The 24,344-nt window shown below is 42.2% G+C and overlaps 1 protein-coding gene across 3 annotated transcripts in view; it reads left to right on the top strand.

Moving 5' to 3' along the window:
* LOC128321973 (aspartyl/asparaginyl beta-hydroxylase-like) overlaps positions 1-24,344 on the top strand; it is a 95,662-nt gene that overhangs the window by 69,030 nt on the left and 2,288 nt on the right. For 2 of the 3 annotated variants that reach the window (XM_053242582.1, XM_053242581.1), the window contains exons 9-16: positions 484-534; positions 2,606-2,662; positions 6,305-6,343; positions 6,961-7,008; positions 9,215-9,253; positions 11,591-11,632; positions 12,244-12,276; positions 16,191-16,235. In XM_053242582.1, the coding sequence (XP_053098557.1) occupies positions 484-534; positions 2,606-2,662; positions 6,305-6,343; positions 6,961-7,008; positions 9,215-9,253; positions 11,591-11,632; positions 12,244-12,276; positions 16,191-16,235 (354 nt within the window). Of the gene's footprint in view, positions 1-483; positions 535-2,605; positions 2,663-6,304; positions 6,344-6,960; positions 7,009-9,214; positions 9,254-11,590; positions 11,633-12,243; positions 12,277-16,167; positions 16,236-24,344 lie in introns of those variants that run through there. The other variant, XM_053242583.1, reaches the window with a different exon arrangement.

The following is a 24,344-nucleotide window of genomic DNA, read 5'->3' as shown; positions in this document are numbered from 1 at the left end:
GTTAATAGATTAAATAATTTATTTAAAACCGCTTATATATCACACTGTGCCTAGTTTGGTTGTTTAGCAACTGGGAGAAGACTGTGGCATCATTTGTGCCTTTCCTTCTGCCTGTCCCCTGTTGTGCAGGAAATCCTCCTACTCTTCTCTATGCGGCATACACCTAAACTCATGCTGAGAACCTGATTTTATTTAAATAGATTGTTTAAAGTGAGTTTGAAGAGTATCTGGATTCATTTTAATCAGAGTTAACAATGGCTTAATGTCACTTTGATTCGAGTTTGGGGGAGTGAAATGTGAGAGAGGAAAATTGGGGGAAGGAACAAATCTTGTGGCTGACTTGCAATTCTTAAATCCTGATTCCAGATTCTACCTGTGTGCCCACAAATGGATAGGTTGGTTGGTGCTTGCCTGAAACTTGGCAGTGTTTCCATGTACTTATTTCATGTGGAAAAAATTAAAATATGTTGCTTTCTTTTCCAGAACCTGCAAGTGATGATCAACCAGAAGAGCCTGAACCAGATGATATTCATGGTATGTTTGCTTTAATAATTGTTCTGAGATGTTGTGATATGATATGGAAGTTTTATCTATGGTGTGTTTGACTGGTCATGAGACATTTATGTCATCAAGTGATTTGACCATTAATATCCAGAATTTGTATAAACATATTCAGTGGCAAATTTCATTTATAGAGATTAATTGTCTATTATGTTCAACTAGTTCATTGTAATATGACCTAAAATGGATTGTACTGTCAGTTTTATTTGAAGGTTAAATAAAATTTCACTAGGATGGGAGAACTCATGTGTGGAAAAATACTAGTCAGGACAGAGACATCACACATAAACAGCCCAGTCAGGGTTTGTGGGTAGTATAACTTGCACACATGTACACAACCTCTATTGTGAGCAGTAGCACTGGAAGGGCCATTTCAATAGCTAAAATATTGCTCATGAAATGGTTGTGGCAGGTCATCCATGGAATTGCCCAGGATGATATTTGGTATCAGAGAGATGAAATGGTGCCCAGCCCTTCTATTGGAGTCCACAATCCTGTTTTAGACCATAATGGAGGGAAGTTTACTGGAATGTATATCTGCAGACTCAGAAGAGGAAAATGGGGGAACAAGAGATCCGAATAGTCACAAAACAAGATAGTAGGCCCGCAGAGAGAGGAGGATAAAAATAGGCTGAGAGATAAAATATATAAATTAGGCATTAAACATGAGTATTGATAGAAACTCGAGTTAAAAGGAGGATAGTGGCCTGAAACTTTTGAAGATCACTCTTCTAAAGAAAATATTTAGCTATTTCGTTCTGCATGCAAAGCAGATGCTCTACCACTGAGCTATGGCCCCATCCCCAAAAGCATAAACTGGAGAATGCAGACATCATTCCCACTATCTCTTGCATACTAGGCAAGCTCTCTGTCATTTGAGCAAATTCCTCTATGAATTAAGTTGGGCTGAGAGAAGGAGTGATTGGCTCAAGGTTATCCAGTGAACTTTATGGCTGAGCAGGGATTTGAACCTGGGTATCCCCAGTCATATGAAACTGGCGACAAGTATTATATTGGCACTGTTGTTAATGTGACTAACATTAACCATGGTAGTACTGAACATATGAACTGCCTTATATTGACAAAGTATAACATGGTCAATTATGACACATTGGTCCATCTAACTTGGTATTCCTTACATTGACTGCCAGTCACTCTCCAGAGTTTTAGACAAGAGTCTTTTCAAGTCCTACCTGATGATGCCAGGCTTTGAAAGTGAGACCTTTTACATATAAAGTGTATGGCAGCCCCTCCTAATCTGAAACTCCGTCCACTAAAATGCTTAGGATCGTTGGAATCTCTATAAATTAATGAGTTAATTTAAATGGCTAAATGAGATACTGGTATTAAAAGGTCTGTTGCAGAGGAGCAACAGCAAGAGAGAGGGCATGCTCTCACCTGTGGGCTTCCCAGAGACATCTGGTGCGCCACTGTGTGAAAACACTGTGTGAAGAAAGCCTAGAGATGTACATATCAGGTGGTGTAAAAATAATAAATAAGTAATAAATAAAACAGAATGCTGGACTAGATAGGCTTTGGGCCTGATCTAGCAGGGTTGTTCTTATGTTCTTATCACCATCTTAGTTTCAAAAAAATTGGTGGTGTTGCTGAAAGTAATCTCCCAAACTTTGCATTACTCCTATCACTCACTCTCTCTCTCTCTCTCTCTCTCTCTCTCTCTCTCTCTCTCTCTCTCTATTGTTAAATTTTTATACTGCCTTTCATTAAAACAATCTCAAGGCGGTTTACAAACCATTAATGCAAGATAAGACTCTAAAACAGTTACACAATAAATATATTAAATTGGAATATAAAAATGCACATCTAATTAAAGTTCAAAAAGCATACACCTCTGTCAACTTCTTTTGATAGAAGTTGGGCATTCCATGAATCACATATGTGAGATTATTATCCTTGTGAAGTTTGCTTTTGCATGAATAGAAATGACATGTTTTCCCAAATACATGTCAGTTATGTTTAACCATATGACCAAATGATAGCATTGTTTCTTGTAGTTATAATATGAAACTTGCTTCATTTTCAGATTCATATGAATACCACACAAATGTGGAAGAAAACACATATGAACCTGAAGGCCCAGGTTTGTCTGTCATTACTTTCAGTCATATAGAAATAGCCTATATTACTTAGAGTGAATATTTCCTCCTTTATGTTTAAAAAACCAAATACATGTAAGTGTATGTGTATGCTATGTGTATGTATGCTAGGAATATCAAGGAAATATTTTCAGTAGCACATTCCCCATTACTGTCCATTAAAATAAGTAAAAAATATATGCTTTATTTTTCTATTTGCATTTTCCTTGCTTGCTTATGTATGCCCTAGTCAGCAACTAACTTTTTAACAGGGCCATTTTTTCAGCTGAGCAAAAGATGAAAGTTTTAACCATATTGGCTCTGTCCATCGACTCACTGCCATACAAGCTGAGATACAGACAAGGGTCTCCTCTCCCAGAAAGGAACAGCAGCAGAAGCTCATATTCTTCCTTTAGACCCTTCAGCTACTCACCCTGTGCTTTGGCAAGGCTACATCCGAATTTGGAACCGCAGGCTGCTGGCCTTGGAGCCAGAGTTGAGAGAGGAAGCTCCTCTCTCAAGACCAGCCCAATTTTGCTGTGTGGGCTGTCTTTCTGGCAAGAAGGAAGCCTGCACAGCCAGCTCCCCCACCTCTCTGCAGTCTCACTGGCAGAAAGTCCAAATTTGGATGAGAGAGTGAGAGGCAGGGTGCATGGAACCACAGGTCTGGTGGACCTGCATTACATGCAAATGCAGCCTCTGTGTACAATATTTCATGGTGATGAGCTCCATATCTGGCCTTAAGACTAACTTGTGCTTCACTTCCCTTATGCTTCACTCACTGCTCAAGTCTGCACTGTGATCTGCATTGCAAGATGTACTCAGTCAAAATGTGGCTAAAGTTACTCTAGTTAAGCTTATGGCTATGCTTGCTGCTGCTAAGGGTGCTGCTGTGGTAGCTGTTGCAATGCTAGAAAGTAATGTAAGGGGTTATGACTGTGTGTGGGAGGGCAATTTATGCCAATGATGTTACTGAAGCACAGGCATTGGGTGGCAGTGGATTCTGGCTCAGTGTTTCTTATTGTTTGAAAGGTGTGTTCTGTGTGGGGAGGCACAGATTCCCCTTTACTGTGTGCTTCTGCAGTGTTTTTCAAGGAAGGGTTGCAAAATGTGTTGCATTCTGTGAGTGGAGCTTGTTCTGGCCATAGGGAACAATGGGGAAACTCGAAACTCCCCATTGTTCTCCATGGGTAGCTCCTAGGGACACCAAAGCGGGTTGGATGGTAGGGCATGATGGGTGCTACCTACCAACCAACCCACAAAAGAAATGGGCAAGTGGGTGATTTTAAACCTTCCCCCTCCAAAAGGGGAAAGGTTAAAAATTTGTTTAAAATCACCTGCTTACCCATTTTCCACCCAGGTGGGTTGGGTGGTAGGTAGCACCCATCATACCCTGCAACCCAACCCACTTTAGTGTCCCTAGGAGTTACCCATGAGGAACAATGTGGTGTTTTGAGTTTCCCCATTGTTCCCTATGGCTGAAACACTCAAAACGTTTCAAATTGTTCAGTCAGACCAGTTGTTTGGACGGAACGTTTCGGCCATTTGTGTTTCGTTTTGAGCTCAAAACAGAATGCAAAATCCATACTTTGACAGCATTCAACATCTTCTTTAAATGTGAGCTCATAGGTTTCCTTGCCTTGTTTTGTAAAGTGTATAAGCAGAAACACTGTTTCAATCTAGAATACAACATGTTTTCATTCTCGATGTTTGCCCAACCTCTCATAAAACCAGTGTGGTCCCCTTTGTTGCTGTATCAAATGTTCATCACAAATGAACATCACCAATGTTCGACACTATATTTTGCAATCTTTATGAAGTATTTATAATGGTTTGTATCATCATTTCACTTAGGGTTAATTCAGCACTGAGTAACTACCAGTATTATTCATCAGCAATACCTGCTTTTTAATACCTCACAACTTGATTGGAATATGTCTGAGGGTGGTAAGAGATAGTGGTCTTGGTGACTGATACTAGAAGTTTTGTGCATGTTTATGTGTGAATGGTCTGTTAGAATAACTAAGAACCAATTATACAGAAGCACTACAAAAGCATTGGCTTTGAGATCACATTAATAGTTTTAATATTGTGATTTTTGTGTTGGATAGTTTTATTATAACTAGAATGCTGTTTGTTAGGTTTCTTCCGTGCATTTGAATTAAACACAAGAAGTGAATATAAGAGTACGTTATATGATAGGTTAAACCGAGAAGGTTTCCCAGAAAATAGCTTTAATAATGCTTACTGTAATATGGCAACTAGAATTCCCCCGAGCTGAGAATTCGAGATTATTTTAGCAATGGCTCGTAACAGGCAGCCTAATTGCTCTAATATCAAGCCAAGGGAAGGGAGGTGATTAGTCTTTGAAAGTGGTTGCTATACATGGCTGCATTAATCTGTTTTATGAAAAATGGTTTTTAATTAAAGCTAATGAGAGGTGGAAATGGCTTCTGAGTCTTGGATCAAGCATGTGCCTGGCTTAAGTGGTGTGTGATGAGTGCAGGCTCTGCCTTTATAATTTCTGTTTTGTCTGGGAACAATTGTTAAAATCAAATATTGATTTTGTACATTGAGAGAGGGACTCAAGTCTGTCACCATCTACCTTACATATTACAGATGTGATAAAATACCTGATTTGCGTACAGTGTACAGAAGTTTGAATAGGATCCAGAGCAGCTTAGGTTCAAATGTCTTGGGAGCCATTAGTTCAGTGAGTCATTTGTAGCTCAGTCTCAGTTCCCTGTCTACAAAATATGGATGTACTTCACAATTGCATTGTAAGAAAAAGGATAAAATAGCATTGTATACCACCCCCATATAAATTATTATTAATTAGTGTTTATATATTCAATTTGTATTTTGCCTTTCCTCTTGAGGAGTAGGCTAGGTAATATAGTGTGACTTTGCCTGACACCCGGGAGCCGAATTTCCCAGTCCAGCATTCTGTTTGTGCAAAAAAACTTTGCACGAAGCTGACTCTCATGTTTAAGGCCTCAACAGTCCAAAAATATGTACCATGCCTTAGTTGTATTTTATTAGTAATGCCATTGAAGTGTGCTTACATGAAAGTTGCTGAGTTGGGGCTGGCGTGGAATGGCATTGTGTTTAGTAGTGTTCAGTAAGAAGACTGGTTGACCTTTCTGCAAATATTTAGACAAACTAAGGTGTGATATCTTGAGAAGGTACTTCTGCAGCAGTGATTTCTAAAGAATGTATTTCTGTACTTCTACAGGGATTACTGTAGGGAGCAAGAGGTTGCTAGTTTGAATCCCTGCTGGTATGTTTCCCAGACTGTGGGAAACACCTATATCGGGCAGCAGTGATATTGGAATATGCTGGAAGGCATCATCTCATACTATGCGGGAGCTGGCAATTGTAATCTCCTCCTGTTGTCTACCAGAAGAAAACCACATGGCTCTGTGGTCACCAGGAGTCGACACCGACTCGAGGGCACAATTTTACTCTACATGCAGTGTATTTGGGGACTGCTGTAACTGTTTTAGCACACCACTTAAATGGTCTGTTAAACTTGTTGAAGGAAGGGAATTATTCCACCATGCCCTGCCTCTCCTTACAAAGCACCTGTGCAACACCCAGCTCCACTGATACTGTTTCAGCACTGTGTGTTTGTCTGTCTTTTGTAGATGATCTAACTTTAGAAGATGCTCTGGAAGATAATACAGGTATTGTTTTATATGATTTACATATTTTTTTTTACATTTTTAAAGCTGGATTCCACTTAATTTAAAATCCAGTCGTGTACTCCATGCATATTTCAGTAACGTCTTAGAATTATGTTATGTCTTAAGCAAAGCGATCCAAAAACACATCTTTCACACATCTAGTGATGTGTCTTGAACTACCTTCAGTCATATCAAAGAGAGTTTATTGGCTGCAGGTCTTTTGGGGAAGAGATATGGCCTTTCTTTCATGGAAGTTTGAGTTTATGTGAGAGAATGCTGTACATTGAGGCTACATGTTGACTCTCTCAGAACTTGTAGTATTTTAATGTAAAGCTAATGTGTGGAGGAAATAACTTCTGAGTCTCATATGGTCTAAGCCAGTGGTTCCCAACCTGGGGTATCCCAGATGTTGCGCGCGGACACACACACACTCCAACCACATGGACCAGGTGAGGAATTCCAACCCTCTTGGTCTCTGTGACTCCCTTATTTGAGTCTTGCCCAATGTGCTGCTATTTTTGCATACACAATTGTCATTTAATTTATGTATGTATGGCTAGGAGACTGGTATGTCTTATCAAAGTTAGTTCACTTTGTTAACATGTTCTTATTTTCAGATGCTGTTTCAGAAGATGCTGAACAGAAAGATTATGTGGATGAACATGGTATGTTTTGTAGCTTTATAAGTAGCAGTGGTTATAAACAGAATATTAGCTATGATTCATAACTTGATCAACAAACTCATTTTGTATACTTCAGACTTCTTTGGAAAAAGAACATGCTTTAGTACACTCACTTCTCCATAGTGACATCTAGTGCTGCTGTGGTGTGTGCATGAATACTGTAAGCATGAGTGGGGGAGAGGTGATCTCATGACTTCTTTCCAGACGTTTGCAGTCTTCTTTTGGATGGGGAGCCTAAGGGGAAACATCTGTATTATCTGTCCCATCCATTTGAGTATGATATTTATATACATATACTGAAGCGTTGTGGGATATTGCCACAACAAAAGTTGCACATAGCTTGGTGTGTGTGATAAAAGGGGTTAGATTACTAACCCCTTAGATTATTGAGGTTCTGTAGCTGGGTTTTTTAAAAACCCTGACAATTTAAATAATTAAATTGGCTACTTAACATTCTTTGTGCCTTTCCAAACATATTAAGCTTTAATTGGTAACAAAGCAAGTATATATGTTATAACCAAAAATCGCCATTTAATGTTGTTCTTTTCTTCCTTTGTCCTCGGCAATCATTGCTAAAGACAATTCAATTATTTTGAGAGGTAGTTCCCCCGAATATTTGTGTTTGAAACTGAAATATGCTGTTATTAGCTCAGGGTTCTTCTCTAAAATGAATTTAATTTTCCAAAACTAGAGTGTCACTAGCTTATGATATGGGCTGAATTGTAAAAAAAAAAAAGAGAGAGAGAGACCAATGGTTTAGCTGTGCTTCCTGTAGAATTCCCATTTACTTTGTGCCCAGGGCATCCCAGAGGCCTGGGTACAAGGTGAACCCGATTATCCATGGTGGTTCCATTATTCATTCATTCATTCATTCATTCATTTAATTATTATTATTTTATTTTTAAAATTTGTATCCTGCTTTTCCTCCAAGGACCTCAGAGCGGTCGGTGTACATGCTTATTTTTATCCTCACAACAACCTTGTGAACTAGGTTAGGCTGAGATTCATGACTGGCCCAGAGTCACCCAGTGAGTTTCATGATTGAATGGCGATTCGAACTCGGGTCTTCCCGGTCTTAGTCCAACACTCTAACCACTATGCTATGGTGATATATCTATGGAGAATGGGGCATTGAAGTCAATGGGATTGGGGATTTAGGCTCATGGAGGTTGGAAAATGGGCCAAAAAATGGGGAGATAGCCCCCCAAGCCCTAAAAATGCCCCACCATGTCTGTGGGTCTCTAGCTGTCCAAGAATGCCCTCCCCAGTCCCCAAAACCCAGTTTTTCCATGAAAAATCACAGTGGAAATGCTTTTTTTAAAACAAATGAGCCACAAAATGGCTCCTCTTCACAAAATGGTGGCCAGAAATGACCTCTAAAATCATTTCTCGCTACTTATGAACCACAGATACAAGGGTTTTAACCCTTCTGTATCCATGGATAATGAGGTCAGGCGTCTTTTAGGCACCTGCGGATATGCAGAGCTGCAAATAGCAGTACCGCATAAAGCAAGGTCCAACTGTAATTGTGATGAAAACTTCAGCTCATCTTTCCAGCACGTATTTCCTTGTTCCAGCTCAAGGTTTCCATCTTCACTCACTCATAGGCCTGATCTACAAATTCAGCAAAATGAGTTAGTAGAATTCTGAAGTGGTAGGATGGACTGTACCACATCAGCTTACAGGTAGAAGATAAACCTCCTGCAAATAAAAAAACTGCTTTTAAAACTGTCTTTTTTCCTAAGCTCAATAGCCCCAGGTGTTGTAGCCTTGCCTCATAAGGAAGGTGCTCTAGGGCCCTGATCATCTTGGTTGCCCTCTTTTCCTCCAGCTGCCAAGGTGAAAACAAGGAGTGTTCTAGGTTCTATAAGTGCAACCCATTCCTTTTATATCCCTTTATATCTTCATTGGCATTCCTTTTTCTGGTCCTGATACCCAGTTTGATACCTCACTATTCTAAATAGAAACATATGCTATGTACCACCTTGGTTTAAGACTATTGCTTTGCATGGATGGCAAACTTCTTTAAAATAACTATGAGATGTATTTTCCATATATAGCTGGTATGATACTTCAACTACACAAGGAAAAATTATGGGTTTGTTACTTTTTTTATCGACTCATAGCAATAGTCCATGTGTAGCTTAAAAAATAAATAAATCTAAATTATGCTTCTTTGTTTTTTTAGAGTTGGAGCATGAGGACTTCATTGAAGCTCCGGATAGAGGTAAAATGACTATCACCTAAATATTAGAGAACTATGTATGAGAAGGATTGAATTGCTCGAACATTGCTCCCTTCTAGCTAATTACAGCTAGCTGAAGAAATCTGACCATTTAGGTTTGGGAAATTAATTCCTACTTGTGAAAGGGGGCTGGCTCAATTGCTCATAAAAATGTTCTCTTTAGACTCTGAAGATTGTTTCAGCTTTAGGCCAATTGCAAAGACAGCAATTTTGGTCAAGTTGATCAAGTAGATGTTTGCTGTGCAACTGCAGCCACTTTTTGTGGCACTGATTACTTGAAACCATTTCAGTCTTGTCTCTGACTAGGGTTAGGCGCTGAAAAAGCTTTGGTTACCCTGATGGGATAACCTGTGCTAGGACAAAGGCCTAGGGGAGTTTAGTCCTGCTATTTCTCCTGGCCTGATGATATTGAATTGTCTGGGATAGGGGATAGGGGCACGTGCTCCATGGTTGTTTCCAGAATGTAGTGCTGGGAATCTGCTGTTCTGCACCGTGGCAGAACAGTGTACCATAGAGGTCTGTTTTGTCCCTCGTGCTGTTCTGTTGACATAAAACTGTTGAGCGAATTCATATGATAATTTGAAGCACAGTGTTATCAGTATGCTGATGACATCCTACTCTATCTCAACTTTTCATCAATGCTGAGCTGCTGCCTTGGATCAATAATAGATTGTATGAGGGTCAATAAATGGAAGTCAGATCCTAACAAGATGCATACAAATGCTGCTGCTGAGTGTTTGTCTGTGTCAGGTGTGGAAGTTTGACCTGAAATATCAGCTCTGCAGTCTGGATGTCCTGTTGAACTGGCAATCTCAGTGGAGGCCCAAGTTAGTTTGGTGATACAGAGTGCCTGACGTTCCAACTGTGATCTCCTCTGGACAGAGATTGTCTTACCACAGTTGCCAATCTTCTGGTAATATCCTAATTGGTTTATCACAATGTTGTGTACATGGAGCTGCACTTGAAGTCTTCAGACACTGCAGGCAATATGAAATATTTCGGCTAGATTACTAACTAATACTAGGCTTATGGAGCAAATCTCTCCAGTTCATAATAATTTCAGTGGGTTCCCCCCCCCCACTTTTGTTGTGAGGGAGGGAGCTTTATTTGCCCATTCCTTTTCGAATGCATTTTAATTGGTAACTGTTGTTCCTCATTACTGAACTTGTTTTAATGTGTTTGCTTGTATTTTATTTTTTCCTTATTGTAAGTCACCCAGAGAAGATTTTAACTTGAATATACAGGAGGACCTCGTTAATTGCAGGTCCAGCACTTGCGGTTTCGCGTATCTGTGGTCAGGTAATTAGCACCTGACCTCGGTATATGCAAAAAAAATGGGGAGGAAAGGGTTAAACCTGCGTATCTGTGGGCTGGGATGGCCGGAAATTACCTCAGAGGTAATTTCCAGCCGCCATTTTGTGTTTGGGGGCCATTTTATGGCTCATTTAGTTGAAAAACCAGGCAAAAATGGTGACTTTTGGTTAATTTTTGGCTGCTTTTCAGCCCCCTGGATGCCCTGGACCACTCTGCAGCGTGGTAGGGCACTTTGTGGGAGGGTTGTTTGGGAGGGAACAGGCAAAACCCACAATTTTTGGCCGATTTTTGGCCATTTTCATTCATTCATTCATTCGATTTCTATACCACCCTTCCAAAAATGGCTCAGGGTGGTTTACACAGAGAAATAATAAATAAATAAGATGGATCCCTGTCCCCAAAGGGCTCAAAGAAACATATGACAGGCACCAGCAGCAGTCACTGGAGGTACTGTGCTGGGGGTTGATAGGGCCAGTTACTCTCCCCCTGCTAAATAAAGAGAATCACCATGTTAAAAGGTGCCTCTTTGCCAAGTTAGCAGGGGTTTTGAGCACCCCGGGAACCTAACCCCCCCATTCCCATAGATCTAATGCCCCATTATTTGTGGGTTTGCTATCTGTGCCCCTCCCCCCAATGGAGTGGAACCCCCGTGGATAACAGGGTTGTCCTGTAATAGCTTTCCTGTACTGTGCACACATCAGAATAAGTGTGTCCCTACAAAAAAAAGGGGGGGTAGGTGAGAAAGCCCCATTGGGAGCAGTGATGGACATTAGGGACTGATCAGTCTTTGTCCTGCTTCTGATTCTCTGTTTCAGATCATGTGGCCTCTTAAGCCACTTGGCACACACCCTCTTCTGTGACGGTTCAAACATGGGGAGCTTTGCTGCATTCAGCAACCTTTTTCTCATTACACGGCAAAGAACTGACTTCTCATTTTTCTTCAGCTTTGAAAGTCTGTGCCAGTGTTTCCTTGTGACTTCTATTACAGTGTTGTTCTCTTTTCAGATGAGGAACCTTTAACTGAACACAATTATGAAAAGTCCCAAGGTGAAAAAATATTTATTTTAATTAGAAGAAAGAGTTGTGCTACAGCATTACTACTTACTTCTGGATTGAATTCTTACACTCAGTTTAATGACAGCTGTTATGTTGGCCCTTTGGGTCCATTTCAAACATGGAAATATCCTGCACAGAAAACAGCCATGTAGGAATTAGCATACAACCTATTTACATCGTCACTGAAGACTCCACGTCTGTGACTTTTGCTGTATGTTTGTGTACAGTGTATACATATTCACCTGATTGTGGCTTCTATAGATGTACACAAAAGGTATATATGCAGCTATCTCATGGCATGATGAATACACATATTTCATAGTGCTTCCTAAACAGCAGTAATTTCCATGTAGGAATATTGTCACTTTCAAGTGGTCCTCAGTTGCATTGCCTGAGGACCAATGAGGAGGACATAACATGATTTTTGTTTTTAGGGCTCTTAAGGGCTCTTCATCTGCTCCCTACTTCTTCCACTTATGAGATGGTCCCAGCTGTATATTAAAACACATTCCTCCATATGAGATTTTTTAAAGTTCTGTTGATCTTGCTATCTTTGGTTTTTCAAAGCCTAAGATTTTTATTTTGCATTATATATCTAACAGAGCCAGTTGACAGCACTGAACAAAGAAATGAAAGTAAGTATAAAACACCTTATGTTCCCTTATTGGGATCTCTGTGAAATAAAGGGATGGTAGAAAAAGGGGAAATGCTTGACTAACGAGCAGAACGTTGCCAGTTCGAATTCCCGCTGGTACTATATCGGGCAGCAGTGATATAGGAAGATGCTGAAAGGCATCAGCTCATACTGCACGGAGGAGGCAATGGTAACCCCTCCTGTATTCTACCAAATAAAACCACAGGGCTCTGTGGGCGCCAGGAGTTGAAATCAATTTGACGGCACACTTTACCTTTAGAAACAGTGATTCCAGTCTGCAACAAAGCTGAGACTGGAATCTAGCTTGGCCTTGCAGAAAGCAAGTGTAATTGTATTGGATCACATCTGATTGCCTAATATCCAAGAACAGAACATCAACACATTTATGGCAGAAAATATTTGAAGGGAGTAGGTGGGGGGAACCTTTCACACTGCAATTCTATGCACACTGATTTGGGAATAAGCCCCAGACCTGTGCATAATCGGAACCCTTGGATTGGATTCGATCGATATCAGTATCAGATATTTCGGCCCATCTAAATATTTATTATTGTTATCGGATTTCTGATTGGAAATCTAATAACTATCGAGGAAAATCCCCATAGAATCTATGGCAAAAAAATTTAAAAGAGGAGGAAAAGGGCCTGGGAAGAGAGTTCTGAAATTAGGCATATGTGTAGTCCAGGATGGCAGGATGTGTGTATATAATTTCAATTAAATCTTTCTGTCGCTTGGTTTTAATAAGTTTCAAAAGTAACCCAGAAATTGTACTCGCATCTGAGAATTGTGGCAAAAAGTGCTTTACATGCAGGAATCTACCACTTGCTTTTTAAAGTGTTAAGTAAAAAATATATTAAAAATAGTCTTCAAGCCGTGATACAGGGGGTGGGTGGGAGGAATGCAGATTCCATTTTGTATTTCCGTTGCCATCTTGTGCTCCAATATTTAGATATTATTTTTGACATTTGATCTGATAGTCTCAATAACATATGAGACTACTTCACAGGGTTGTTGTGAGGAGAAGTATGTAGTACACCGCTCTGGGCTCCTTGGAGGAAGAGCGGGATATAAAATGTAAAATAAACTAACTAAATAAATAAATATTGGATAATTCTGATCCGATATACAGTGAGGGAAATAAGTATTTGATCCCCTGCTGATTTTGTCCGTTTGCCCTCTGACACAGAAATGACCAGGCTATAATTGGAATGATAGGTTTATTGTAGCTGTGAGAGACAGAATAACAACAAACAAACCCTCTAAAGCCCAGTGCCCAAAAGTCAGCGATGGATTTGCATTGTACGGAGGGAAATAAGTATTCGATCCCTTCACAAAAGATGTCTTGGTACTTGGTGGCAAAACCCTTGTTGGCAATCACAGAGGTCAGACGTTTCTTGTAGTTGGCCACCAGGTTTGCACACAACCCAGGAGGGATGTTGTCCCACTCCTCTTTGCAGATCCTCTCCAAGTCAGAAAGGTTTCGAGGCTGATGTTTGGCAACCCGAACCTTCAGCTCCCTCCACAGATTTTCTATGGGATTAAGGTCTGGAGACTGGCTGGGCCACTCCAGGACCTTCATGTGCTTCTTCTTGAGCCACTCCTTTGTTGCCTTGGCTGTGTGTTTTGAGTCATTGTCATGCTGGAATACCCATCCATGACCCATTCTCAGTGCCCTGGCTGAGGGAAGAAGGTGCTCACCCAAGATCTGACAGTACATGGTCCCGTCCATCGTCCCTTCGATGCAGTGAAGGTGTCCTGTCCCCTTAGCAGAAAAACACCCCCAAAGCATAATGTGTCCACCTCCATGTTTGACAATGGGGATGGTGTTCTTGGGCTGTATTCCTCCTCCTCCACACAATAGGCAGCATTCCTCCTCCTCCACACACGGCGAGTTGAGTTGATGCCAAAGAGCTCAATTTTGGTCTCATCTGACCACAAAACTTTCGCCCAGTTCTCCTCTGGATCATTCAGATGTGCATTGACGGGCCTGTACATGTGCTGCCTTGAGCAGGGGGACCTTGCGGGCACTGCAAGATTTCAGTCCTTCACGGCGTAGTGTGTTACCAATTGTTTTCTTGGTGACTATGGTTCCAGCTGCCCTGAGATCATTGACAAGTTCCCCCCGTGTAGTTCTGGGCTGCTTTGTCACCGTTCTCATGATCATTGCAACTCCACGAGGTGAGATCTTGCATGGAGCCCCAGACCGATGGAGATTGTCAGTTATTTTGTGTTTCTTCCATTTGCGAGTTATCGTGCCAACTGTAGTCACCTTCTCACCAAGCTGCTTGGCGACAGTCTTGTTGCCCAGTCCAGCCTTGTGCAGGTCTACAACCTTGTCCCTGACATCCTTCGACAGCTCTTTGGTCTTGGGCATGGTGGTGAGTTTGGAAGCTGAGTGATTGCTTGCTTCTATGGACAGGTGTCTTTTATACAGGTACTGTAACAAGCTGGGATTAGGAGCACTCCCTTACAGAGGGTGTTCCTCATCTCAGCTCGTTACCTGCATATAGTGAAAAGACACCTGGGAGCCTGAAATCTTGCTGGTAGATAGGGGATCGAATACTTCTTTCCCTCACTACAATGCAAATCCATCGCTGACTTTTGGGCACTGGGCTTTTGAGGGTTTGTTTGTTGTTATTCTGTCTCTCACAGCTACAATAAACCTACCATTCCAATTATAGCCTGGTCATTTCTGTGTCAGAGGGCAAACGGACAAAATCAGCAGGGGATCAAATACTTATTTCCCTCACTGTAAGCTTTCCTACATCAGATCGGAATTATCTCCGGTATTGGAAATCCGATATTGCAAACGCCTAGTAAGCCCCATTAAAATAATCAGGCTGTCTGAGTAAACATGCCTAGGTCTGAGTTATAAAGCTGGAATCCTATACACATTTATCAGGGAATAGGTCCCATTAGAGTCTATGGGATTTACTTCTGAGTAAATGTGCTTGAGCCATTGTTGTTAGCTGCAAGGGCAAATCATCCCAGTATGCTAGATACTGTAACCACTGAGTTACCACAAACAAGCCATTTTAAAAACAAGTAATATCCTTTCCAACCCCACTTCACCCCACTTCACTTTTCCTCTTGAAGGAGTATCTGATTTATTTTTTTTATTTTTTTTATTGTTGCATTTATATACCGCCTTTCATTAAAAACAATCGCAAGGCGTTTACAAAAGTTAAAAAACATACAATAAAATGACAATAAAAGTCAGAATAAGTGTGTCCCTACAAAATCAGAATAAGATCAAAGAACAACTTGCACACAAGACAACAAACAAGACTTACAGTTGCTGTAAGTCTTTTGTTGGGATAGGTTGGGGGAGAGCAGAGGAAAAAGCAGTATCTTTCTTGGATTCTGCAAATTTGAGATTCCATCATGCTGCTTCTGACACAGACGTTTGGATCCTCTGTGCTTACTGACAATGGGAACATTGGGGTGGCAGTGGCAAATGCCTGATTTGAAGCTCGCCATAAGGGAAATCCCTGTTTAAATATCCTTCTTGTGATGTCCGTGATCTCAGCAGATTAGCTGTAGTTTTATTTAGTTGCTGTTCAGTAGCAGCCAATGTGGGTGCCGCCAAGGTGGTGAGCAGCACCTTTAAGAGTAAATTAGTAGTGCTTACCTCCACTACCTCTGCACCTGAAAGCTGCTCGAAGTGGCAGCACACCGCACATTGTTTCCACCACTCAGCTGGTGGAGGCCTTTTGTGTGGCCAGCAAATGGCCTCCACAGGTGTTCGGAGGCCAGGAGCAGGTGCTGGGTGGCTCAACGCTGCTCTGAGTAACTTTCAGGTGCGGCAGTAGTGGTGATAAGCATCAGCTGCTACTGTTGCTTTTGTAACACCCTGTAACTTCATGTGCAGCTATAAATTTGTATCTTCCATAGATGAAGTAGATACTTCAGATTCTGTTACTGAACATAATGAATCAGGTATGTAACATATCAAATATATGAGGATGTGTACAAATTCAAATAAAGCTATTAGTGTATAATTCCTTTTAAAGGCATTTTTCATTAACAGATTTAAGCATTCTTACTTGTCTGCCTGCCATATGAGTAACTTTATTTATTTATTATATTTGTATACTGCCCTATACAAAAAAAAAAGTCAGTGGACGGAATACAAATGTCAACTTTGGCATAATAATAATGTTCAAGAGTGATGTACTGCAGATAAGTTTGAGTGGGCTTTTGTAACTGGCAAATCTGTAGGTTTCTCACATGTTGATCTTATTTCTGTTCAGATATCCACAAATAAGGATGGACATTCCATGTTGTATAATAATGTATATATAAAACTTCATTGTGTGTTGTAAGGAAGAGGATATTCACTCTCTTTCATGAGTTCTAAACAGCAGATGGAAAATCTCCTTGAGTCTCACCCACCCCTTTAAAGCCAAGGGTCTCCAAGTGTGGCAAGGAGAATTATTATAGTAGGTGACATGTGAACCCAATCTTCCTCCTCCCTTTCCAACTGTATAGCATAGGCAGGGTCAGAATTACACTTAAGGTGGACACCAGACCTAGGAACCCAGGTGGAACACCTGCAAGCTATTTGGGGAGGGAGCAGTTTGATGTGAAGGGGCAGCTGACCTGCTTTTTCCAGCCATTTTTGTTTACTCAGCTGTTTTGTTCTAGCCACTTTGTATGGAAGAGTAGTAAGTAGGAGATGAGTTAAGCACCTCTTCCTGCTCATTACTTATATCAGAGTTTCTCAACCTGTGGGTCCCCAGATGTGATTGGACTTCAACTCCCATAATCCCCAGCCCCAGTGGCCTTTGGTTGGGAATTATGGGAGTTGAAGTCCAGTTACATCTGGGGACCCACACGTTGAGAATCCCTGACTTATGTAATTCAGTTTGCATCTTCTTTGCATTTTCTGCTGCTTTGCATCTGTTTCATGAAGATTTGATTTTCAGACAAGATCACTGCTAGACATATAGTTCTGTCCTAAACTGATTATCCTGGAAGCAGCTTCCTATATTTTCTTGGACCATTTGGTTCCTGAATGTCTCCTACATAACTCTCTGTTGTGTTTAATATCATCCTCAAACTGGTTAGGAAAATCACAGAGTAAATTTTCCAGACAAGTTAGAAATTTTGTTTTGATGTAATGTGATTGTCTTAGGGACTTTCAGTCTTTCAGAATTATCTTTAAAAGTAATATGTGACTGTCATTAGGAGGAGCGTATATACCATTTAAAAAAAGATGATTGGCCCATCTTATCAAACCCTGTTATGCAATTTCACTCAATGAACTGCAATCAAATGGGCAGCTGTCAGTTGTTTCTGGTTTTGTTTTTCTAAAGGGCTCTTCTGTGAATCCAGGAATCAATTGATTTTGATTATTTTGTTCATTACTCAAGTCAGACTAGGCCAGTTGCAATTATCTTACAAACAACAAATAAGGAACTATTTTATATTTTATGAGGTATAAGAAAAGCTCAGGAAAAATTAATAGGTAATTACTGTTAGCCTTTTCACCTAATGTATGTGCAAGATTCAATCCACACTGATTTCCAATAATCTTTTGGAAGTGTGAATTTGGATGTAGGGATGTGATGAACACAATCCTATGTAACTGGAGCTAGAAAAATTCATGGAAAAATGGAAAATTAATTTTCAGTGTATCTCTATTGTTCCTTGATCAATTAACCCAGTGTATTCACACCACTGGGATACCCTGTTTCCCTGAAAGTAAGACCTACCCTGAAAGTAAGACCTAGCAGTAATTTCTGATGTACTGCTAATTGCCCTAGTGCATTTTTTGGGGGTAAAATTAATATAAGACACTGTCTTATTTTCGGGGAAACACGGTAAGTGCATGTGCAGGAGACTAGGGGTGTGCATGTAAACGGCTGGCCCAGTTCGGGACCAGATTCGAACCTGACTGGACCAGTTCGGTCCAGCACCCCTTCAAATCCCCGCCCTGGTTCAGTCCGGGAGGGTTTGCCAATATACTTTTTATTTCTTTAAAAAATTAGAAAAAATTATTCTATTCATTAGTCCCTTCAGGGGGGGGGCTTCCTTAGGCTGTGGGAGGGGGTGTCCGCGAAGGTTCCCCCTCTCCCCGCTGGCCTCGGTCATCACCACCACGGCCTGTTCAGGCCTGCATAGATTGGCATGGTGGCCATGTTGCGCACTGCTGCGCATGTGCAAATGGCCTTTGTGAGGCCTGGCATGGCCCAGTGCCTTGCAGAGGCCATTTGCGCATGCGTGGCAGCCATTAAAAAAAATTTTTTTTTAAGTGCGGTAGCAGGCAATTTGGCCACCATGCCGATCTATACAGGGCCGAAGAACTGGCCAGTTCGGCCAGAGAGGGTGAGGACTGAGGCCGGTGGGGGGAGGGGGAACCTTTGCACACACACCCTCCGTAGCTTAAGAAAGCCCCCCAGAGGGGCTAAAGGTAGATTAAAAAAACTAATTTAAAAAAATGTTCATGGACCCTGGGGGCGAGGTGGTTCGGACTGAACCAGGGGTGGTTGGTTCAATCCTGAATGGTCTAACCAAACCAGTTCAACTCTGAACTGATTCGTGGTCGAACCTGTTTGCACATCCGTACAGGAGACCAATCGAGAAGATTCTACAAGCTTTGCATGGCACTCCTGACTCTGCCCACGGCACGCACACGTCTGTCAATATAGGTGGTCAGAGCGCCGCTCCCCTCAGTTCCTTTCTGATGAGCCAACCAGTACAGACACCTCGGAAGGTTCTGCTTGGTTGGGGTTTGCTGTGTCAGCCATTTGGATTAAGTGTGAGAAATATCTTTATATATCTTTGTTGGACTTTTTTCATACAGACTAAAAAAATATGTTTAAGAGGTGTGGGAAATGTAACACCGCTTTCCCCTTGTCAGAGCAACACACCTTGTGTCTTCTCTGGGAGAAGAACATAATACTGAAAACTGTAAGGTTTGTCAGGGGTTTTCTAAACAGACTTGGAAAATTAGATTTTTGAGGTTGAAGGACGCTCTTTACAATTTGACTCTAAAACCTCCGTTATTGCTGTCGAGTTCGACAGCCACCCCAGTATCAAAATGGTCAATTCTTTGACATCGAAGAATATGACCCTGTCTGCAAAGCCCTTAAATAAGGAAAAAATGAGGTCGACACCGACTCTGAGCCCAAAATCCAGTTATCCTTTGCCGATCTATGTTGTGAAGGAAGGAGCACCGAAACCCTCTTCCCCGACTTCAAAAGAGGTCAAATTGGGTAAGGCTAAAGCTGAATTGAAACGTGGAGGCTCTTCATCTGCCACTTCGATGTCTACTTCCCATAAGACAAAATTGAACTCGGCATCGAAGCACTTGGCGTCAGAGAGATCTTCGGCATCATCGAAACAGTCAATGTTGGTGAAATCTTTGAAGTCCAAAAACCCATTGACACCACTGAAGCCGAAGGAAGTACCCGTATCGAAGAAGTTGATGTCGGGAAATGGGTTGTCGATGTCATCCTCGGTACTGAAATTTACAATACCAAAGTTGAAAATTGTGCCTATAAAGGAGGCGCGAAATGAGGGGATGTTAACATTAGACTGTCTGATGACCACTCATTCGCTGCCAGTAATGGCAGAAGTTCCTCTGTGTAATATTTTGGCTTTGCATTCAAAAGCTAATGTAGCACTGTCTCAAGGGGTATACCCTTCCCCCCCCCACCTCATCTAAGTATTTTTGACCTTAGCGATACTGATGATGTGGTTGAAGTTCCAAGTACCCCATCTTTCCCCCTGTCACTCATGGCCATGTAATGGAGGATGGAAGGCAAAATCTGATTAAATGGAAAACTGAGAAACCATGGAGTGTGCACTCCTACAGCCCCATACACCCTGCTTCCTCACAATGGCACCAGGGAGGAGGTGATTGCACTTATCAGAACAAGCCCTATCAGACTTTTCAATTGACAGCCTGGCCGTCTTTTGAAGGGTTCACTCATACTGATTGTTACGTGCAACCTTTACATGTGGTGCACTACATTGACACAGTCAGGGATGAAGGCGTCTTCTTATACCCACATGATTTCCATAATCACAGATAAGTTACACATACAGTGACCTCGGTTCATTGTCGTTCCATATGATTCAAGCTACTATGTCGACACAAACCTATCCCGAGTCACCCCTGGCACAAACCACTTTGTCAGATCCACAGTTTCCAGTGCAACCTGTTCTTCCATTGTTGTAGCCAGTCTTTCTGGCTGACCTTCAAAGTCTGGCTTAGGTACCCACAGAACAGATGCTGTGAGGCAACCTGTCGTCTGATGGGCATTCTCTTGTCCTGGAAGATCCTGCACCAGATTCAGACATGGATTTGCAAGCCACCAGGATGCCATCGGAACCGTCCAACGATGAGGTGCTTAAGAAGGTGATGAGGTGCTTAAGAAGGCCTCTGATTCACCCAAGGAGGAACATAAGAATTATATTTTGATTGCTGATATGGCCAAAGCCTTTGGCCTTAGCCATAAGCAGGTTACTGGAAATATTGAAGATTCCGTTTACAAGTTTTTGCAAACTGCAAAAACCTCTCACCCTACTGCTTTATCTATGCTACCAGTACTGTTCCAGGCTTCGAAACAGGCTTCGAAGAAGCCGTCTACTACAGTCCCTGCTTACAGGTGGCTGGAAAATATGTATAAGGTCTAAGAAGAAGTTTGGAAATACCTTTTTAAACACCCACAACCTAACTCATTGGTGGTTAACTATTCATCATCGTCCCATTCGGGCAAACAACATGCAGCCCTGATTGACAAGGAGGGTTGAAAATTAGACTTCCTTGGAAGACATTTGTATTCTACTAGTACACTAGCAATGCCTGTTGCCAACTACACTGTGTGTGTGTCACGATAACAACACTCCTTGTGGGAGGAGCCCGCTGACACTAAGCCTGAAGATGTGCTGGTGAAAATTAAAGGGCTGCAGATCAGATCAGCAGATTTTACTAGACAACAAATCGGCACGGCTCGCCATCTGATGGACTGTGAGTATAAGAACATGGTGGGTTCGATAGCCTTATGACATCACGCTTGGCTTCGCTGCTCTGCATTGCAATATGGGTGCTTTCCATAGTCCAATTGGGCTATGCCATACAATTTCATACTTGCCCTTGGTTCATGGGCATAAGATCCACAACTCCTACCCCCACTTTACAGGCAGAAGTAATCTTCCTTTTGGTAAGAGATGTGATAGGGCCCGTTCTCCCAACCATCCAAGGGAGCGGGTTCTATTCCAGAGATTTCCAAGTGCCAAAGAATGATGGAGGCATTCATCCAATCCTGGACCTCTGAACACTCAGCAAATTTGTACAGATGACCAAATTTTGCATGATCACCATTGCGTCCATGATTCAGCTTCTGGTGGGAGACAGGTGGTCTGTTGCCATCAATTTGAAGGACGCTAACTTTCATTTCTGGATCCGTCCAAAGGACAGAAAATACCTTCATTTCACAGTAGGCCCGCTAGTCTACCAATACAAAGTCCCACCCTTTGGGCTTTCTACCACCCTGAGGGTGTTAACCAAGGTGATGGCTCATCTCCGTCGCCTTGGTCTAGAGCTATATATACCCTGATGACTGGCTGATGACTGCTTTTGACATCCCAGTCCAAGGACAAACTGGAGCGGGATATGACCACCCTTCTATTCACTCTCAGCAGTTTAGGCATCAGTGTGAATTACAAAAAGTCCAAACTGACCCCTACAGGGTCCATTCTGTTTATAGGGGCATTGTTGGATGCGGACAAATGAAAGCTTTCTTTCCAGAAGAAAGAGTCCTGAAGTTTCTGCACTAGAAACAGGCCCTCTTGACTTCTATGAGGACTGCACACCAGATACAAATTTTACTGGGCCTAATAGCTTCATGTACCTCTGCAGTAGTTAATGCAAAACTATGCATGTGCCCTCTGCAACTTTGGTTTTGAGGAACTTGGATCTCCTTTACGGATCTCCACGACAATTCCTGCATATACCACAAACGATCCAAAATTCCCTTCGGGAAAACCTGAGCACAGCCATCTCCTTCCAACCACACTTCCCACAAGTGATTGTGACTTCGGATGCTTCCAACAAAAGGTGGAGAGCTCACTGCCTCACTTACCGGTTGCAGGGGAGTAACAGCAGGGGAGAGGGCACGCCCTCAACTCCTGCCTGTGGCTTCCAGCTACATCTGATGGGCCACTGTGCAAAACAGGATGCTGGACTAGATGGGCCTTGGGCCTGATCCAGCAGGGCTGTTCTTATGTTCTTATGAATGGGTCTTGGAACATTACCCAGAGGCAACTTCACTTAAATGTGCTGGAACTGCTGGAGTACTTTCTCAGTTTAAAGGCCTTCAAACCGATATTAAAAGGCAAAATAGTACAACTTGTAATGGACAACACTATGGCCATTGCATATGTGAACAATCAAGTGGGGGCTGTCTCATGTCCCCTGTGCAGTTTGGCAATGAAGCTCTGGGACTGGTGCATTCAACATGGAATTCATCCCGTTGTGATACATGTCAAAGAAGTTGACAACGTGGAAGCCGACTCACAGAGTTGCACTTCGCATCACTCAGACAAATGGAGCATGTCCATGACCTACCTGTTACTGATATTCCACACATGCGGGTTTCTGAGAGTGGACTTATTTGCGTCAGGAGAATATGAGATGCGATCTCTTCTGTACAAGGGCAGGCGTAGGTGCTAACTCCATGGGAGACGCCTTTCTTGTTCCATGGAACAAAACTATATTACATATTCCCGCCCCTTCCCTTGACCCCAAGAGTCCTCAATAGGATTATCCATCAAAGGGCAGACTGCATCCTGATTACACAGGATTGGCCATGTGAGGCATGGTATCCTACTGTCTTGAGACTGTCCAGGTGGCAGATACCGACCCTTGCAAGCTGTTCTGGACCTGCTGTCCATGTATCATGGCCAGGTATTGCATCCAGACATAAAGATGCTGAAACGCACCACGTGGAGAATCAAGTCACTGAACCCAGTGACCAACTACTAGAAGAGATCCTCTTTAATGAGAAGAAGCTCTCTACACAGAAGATGTATGCTGCCAAGTGGAAACGCTTCACATTGTATGCAGCAGCTCACTCCTTTTCTTCCTCAAGGGCTACCATATTACAGATTTTGCAATACCTCTCTAGCCTAAAGCTGAGGGGCCTCTCCAATACATCTATGAGGATTCACCTTGCTGCTATTTCCAGCTGTCATGGAGGGGTGGACGCTTCTACTGTTTTCTCCCACCCCCTTTCCGAAAGGTTTCTTAAGGGCCTGGAGAACATGTACCCACGTACAAGGACCCCGGCACCACAATGCTCGCTGTCTCTGGTTTTGATGGGTCTCATGGGCTATTGTCCCTCTACAGTTCTTGTCTGTTAAAACGGCCTTTCTCATAGCTATCACTTTGGCTAGAAGGGTGGGGGAGTTGTATTCCCTAAGGTCTGATCACCCCATGTCAGGTTTCATAAAGATAAAGTTTTCATGTGTATGGACATATATTTTATTCCTAAAGTAAACACAAGTTTTCACATCAACCAGGATGTGGTTCTGCCGGCATTTTTCCATAACCCACAGTTTGACTTAGAGCGGTCTCTACACATGTTGAATGTCCGCCGAACATTGGCCTTCTGTCTGGATAGAACTTGGCCCTTTCGTAAAGATAATAGGCTCTTCATTTCCTATAGAAAGGACAAAAAAGGCACACGAATCACTCACAGTGCTTGTCACATTGCATTGTCCAAGCCATATTTGAGGCATACAAGTCTCAAGGCAAAGACCCACCACCCTAAACATTACGCACTGGACCTACGGTCCTCCAAGGATATGCGTTTTGGGTGGGGTGTCTTGAAGCAAGTTCTGTCCTAACTAGGTCCAAGAAACCCTTCTCCTGTAGGAGCTTGCTAATCGCCCAGTGGTGTGAATACACTGGGATCACATCAAAGATAAACAGGATACTTACCTGTAACAGATGATCCTTGAGTGATCCTAGGTATTCACACATCCCACCCAACCACCCCTCTTTCTTGGATGTCATGCTCTGGGCAGCGTCTATGT

The sequence above is a fragment of the Hemicordylus capensis genome, chromosome 4 (assembly GCF_027244095.1).
Source record: "Hemicordylus capensis ecotype Gifberg chromosome 4, rHemCap1.1.pri, whole genome shotgun sequence".
In the NCBI taxonomy this organism is placed as follows: Eukaryota; Metazoa; Chordata; class Lepidosauria; order Squamata; family Cordylidae; genus Hemicordylus; species Hemicordylus capensis.
The sequence above is the reverse complement of the archived record's forward strand: the minus strand, read 5'-3'. Positions and strand labels throughout refer to the sequence as shown.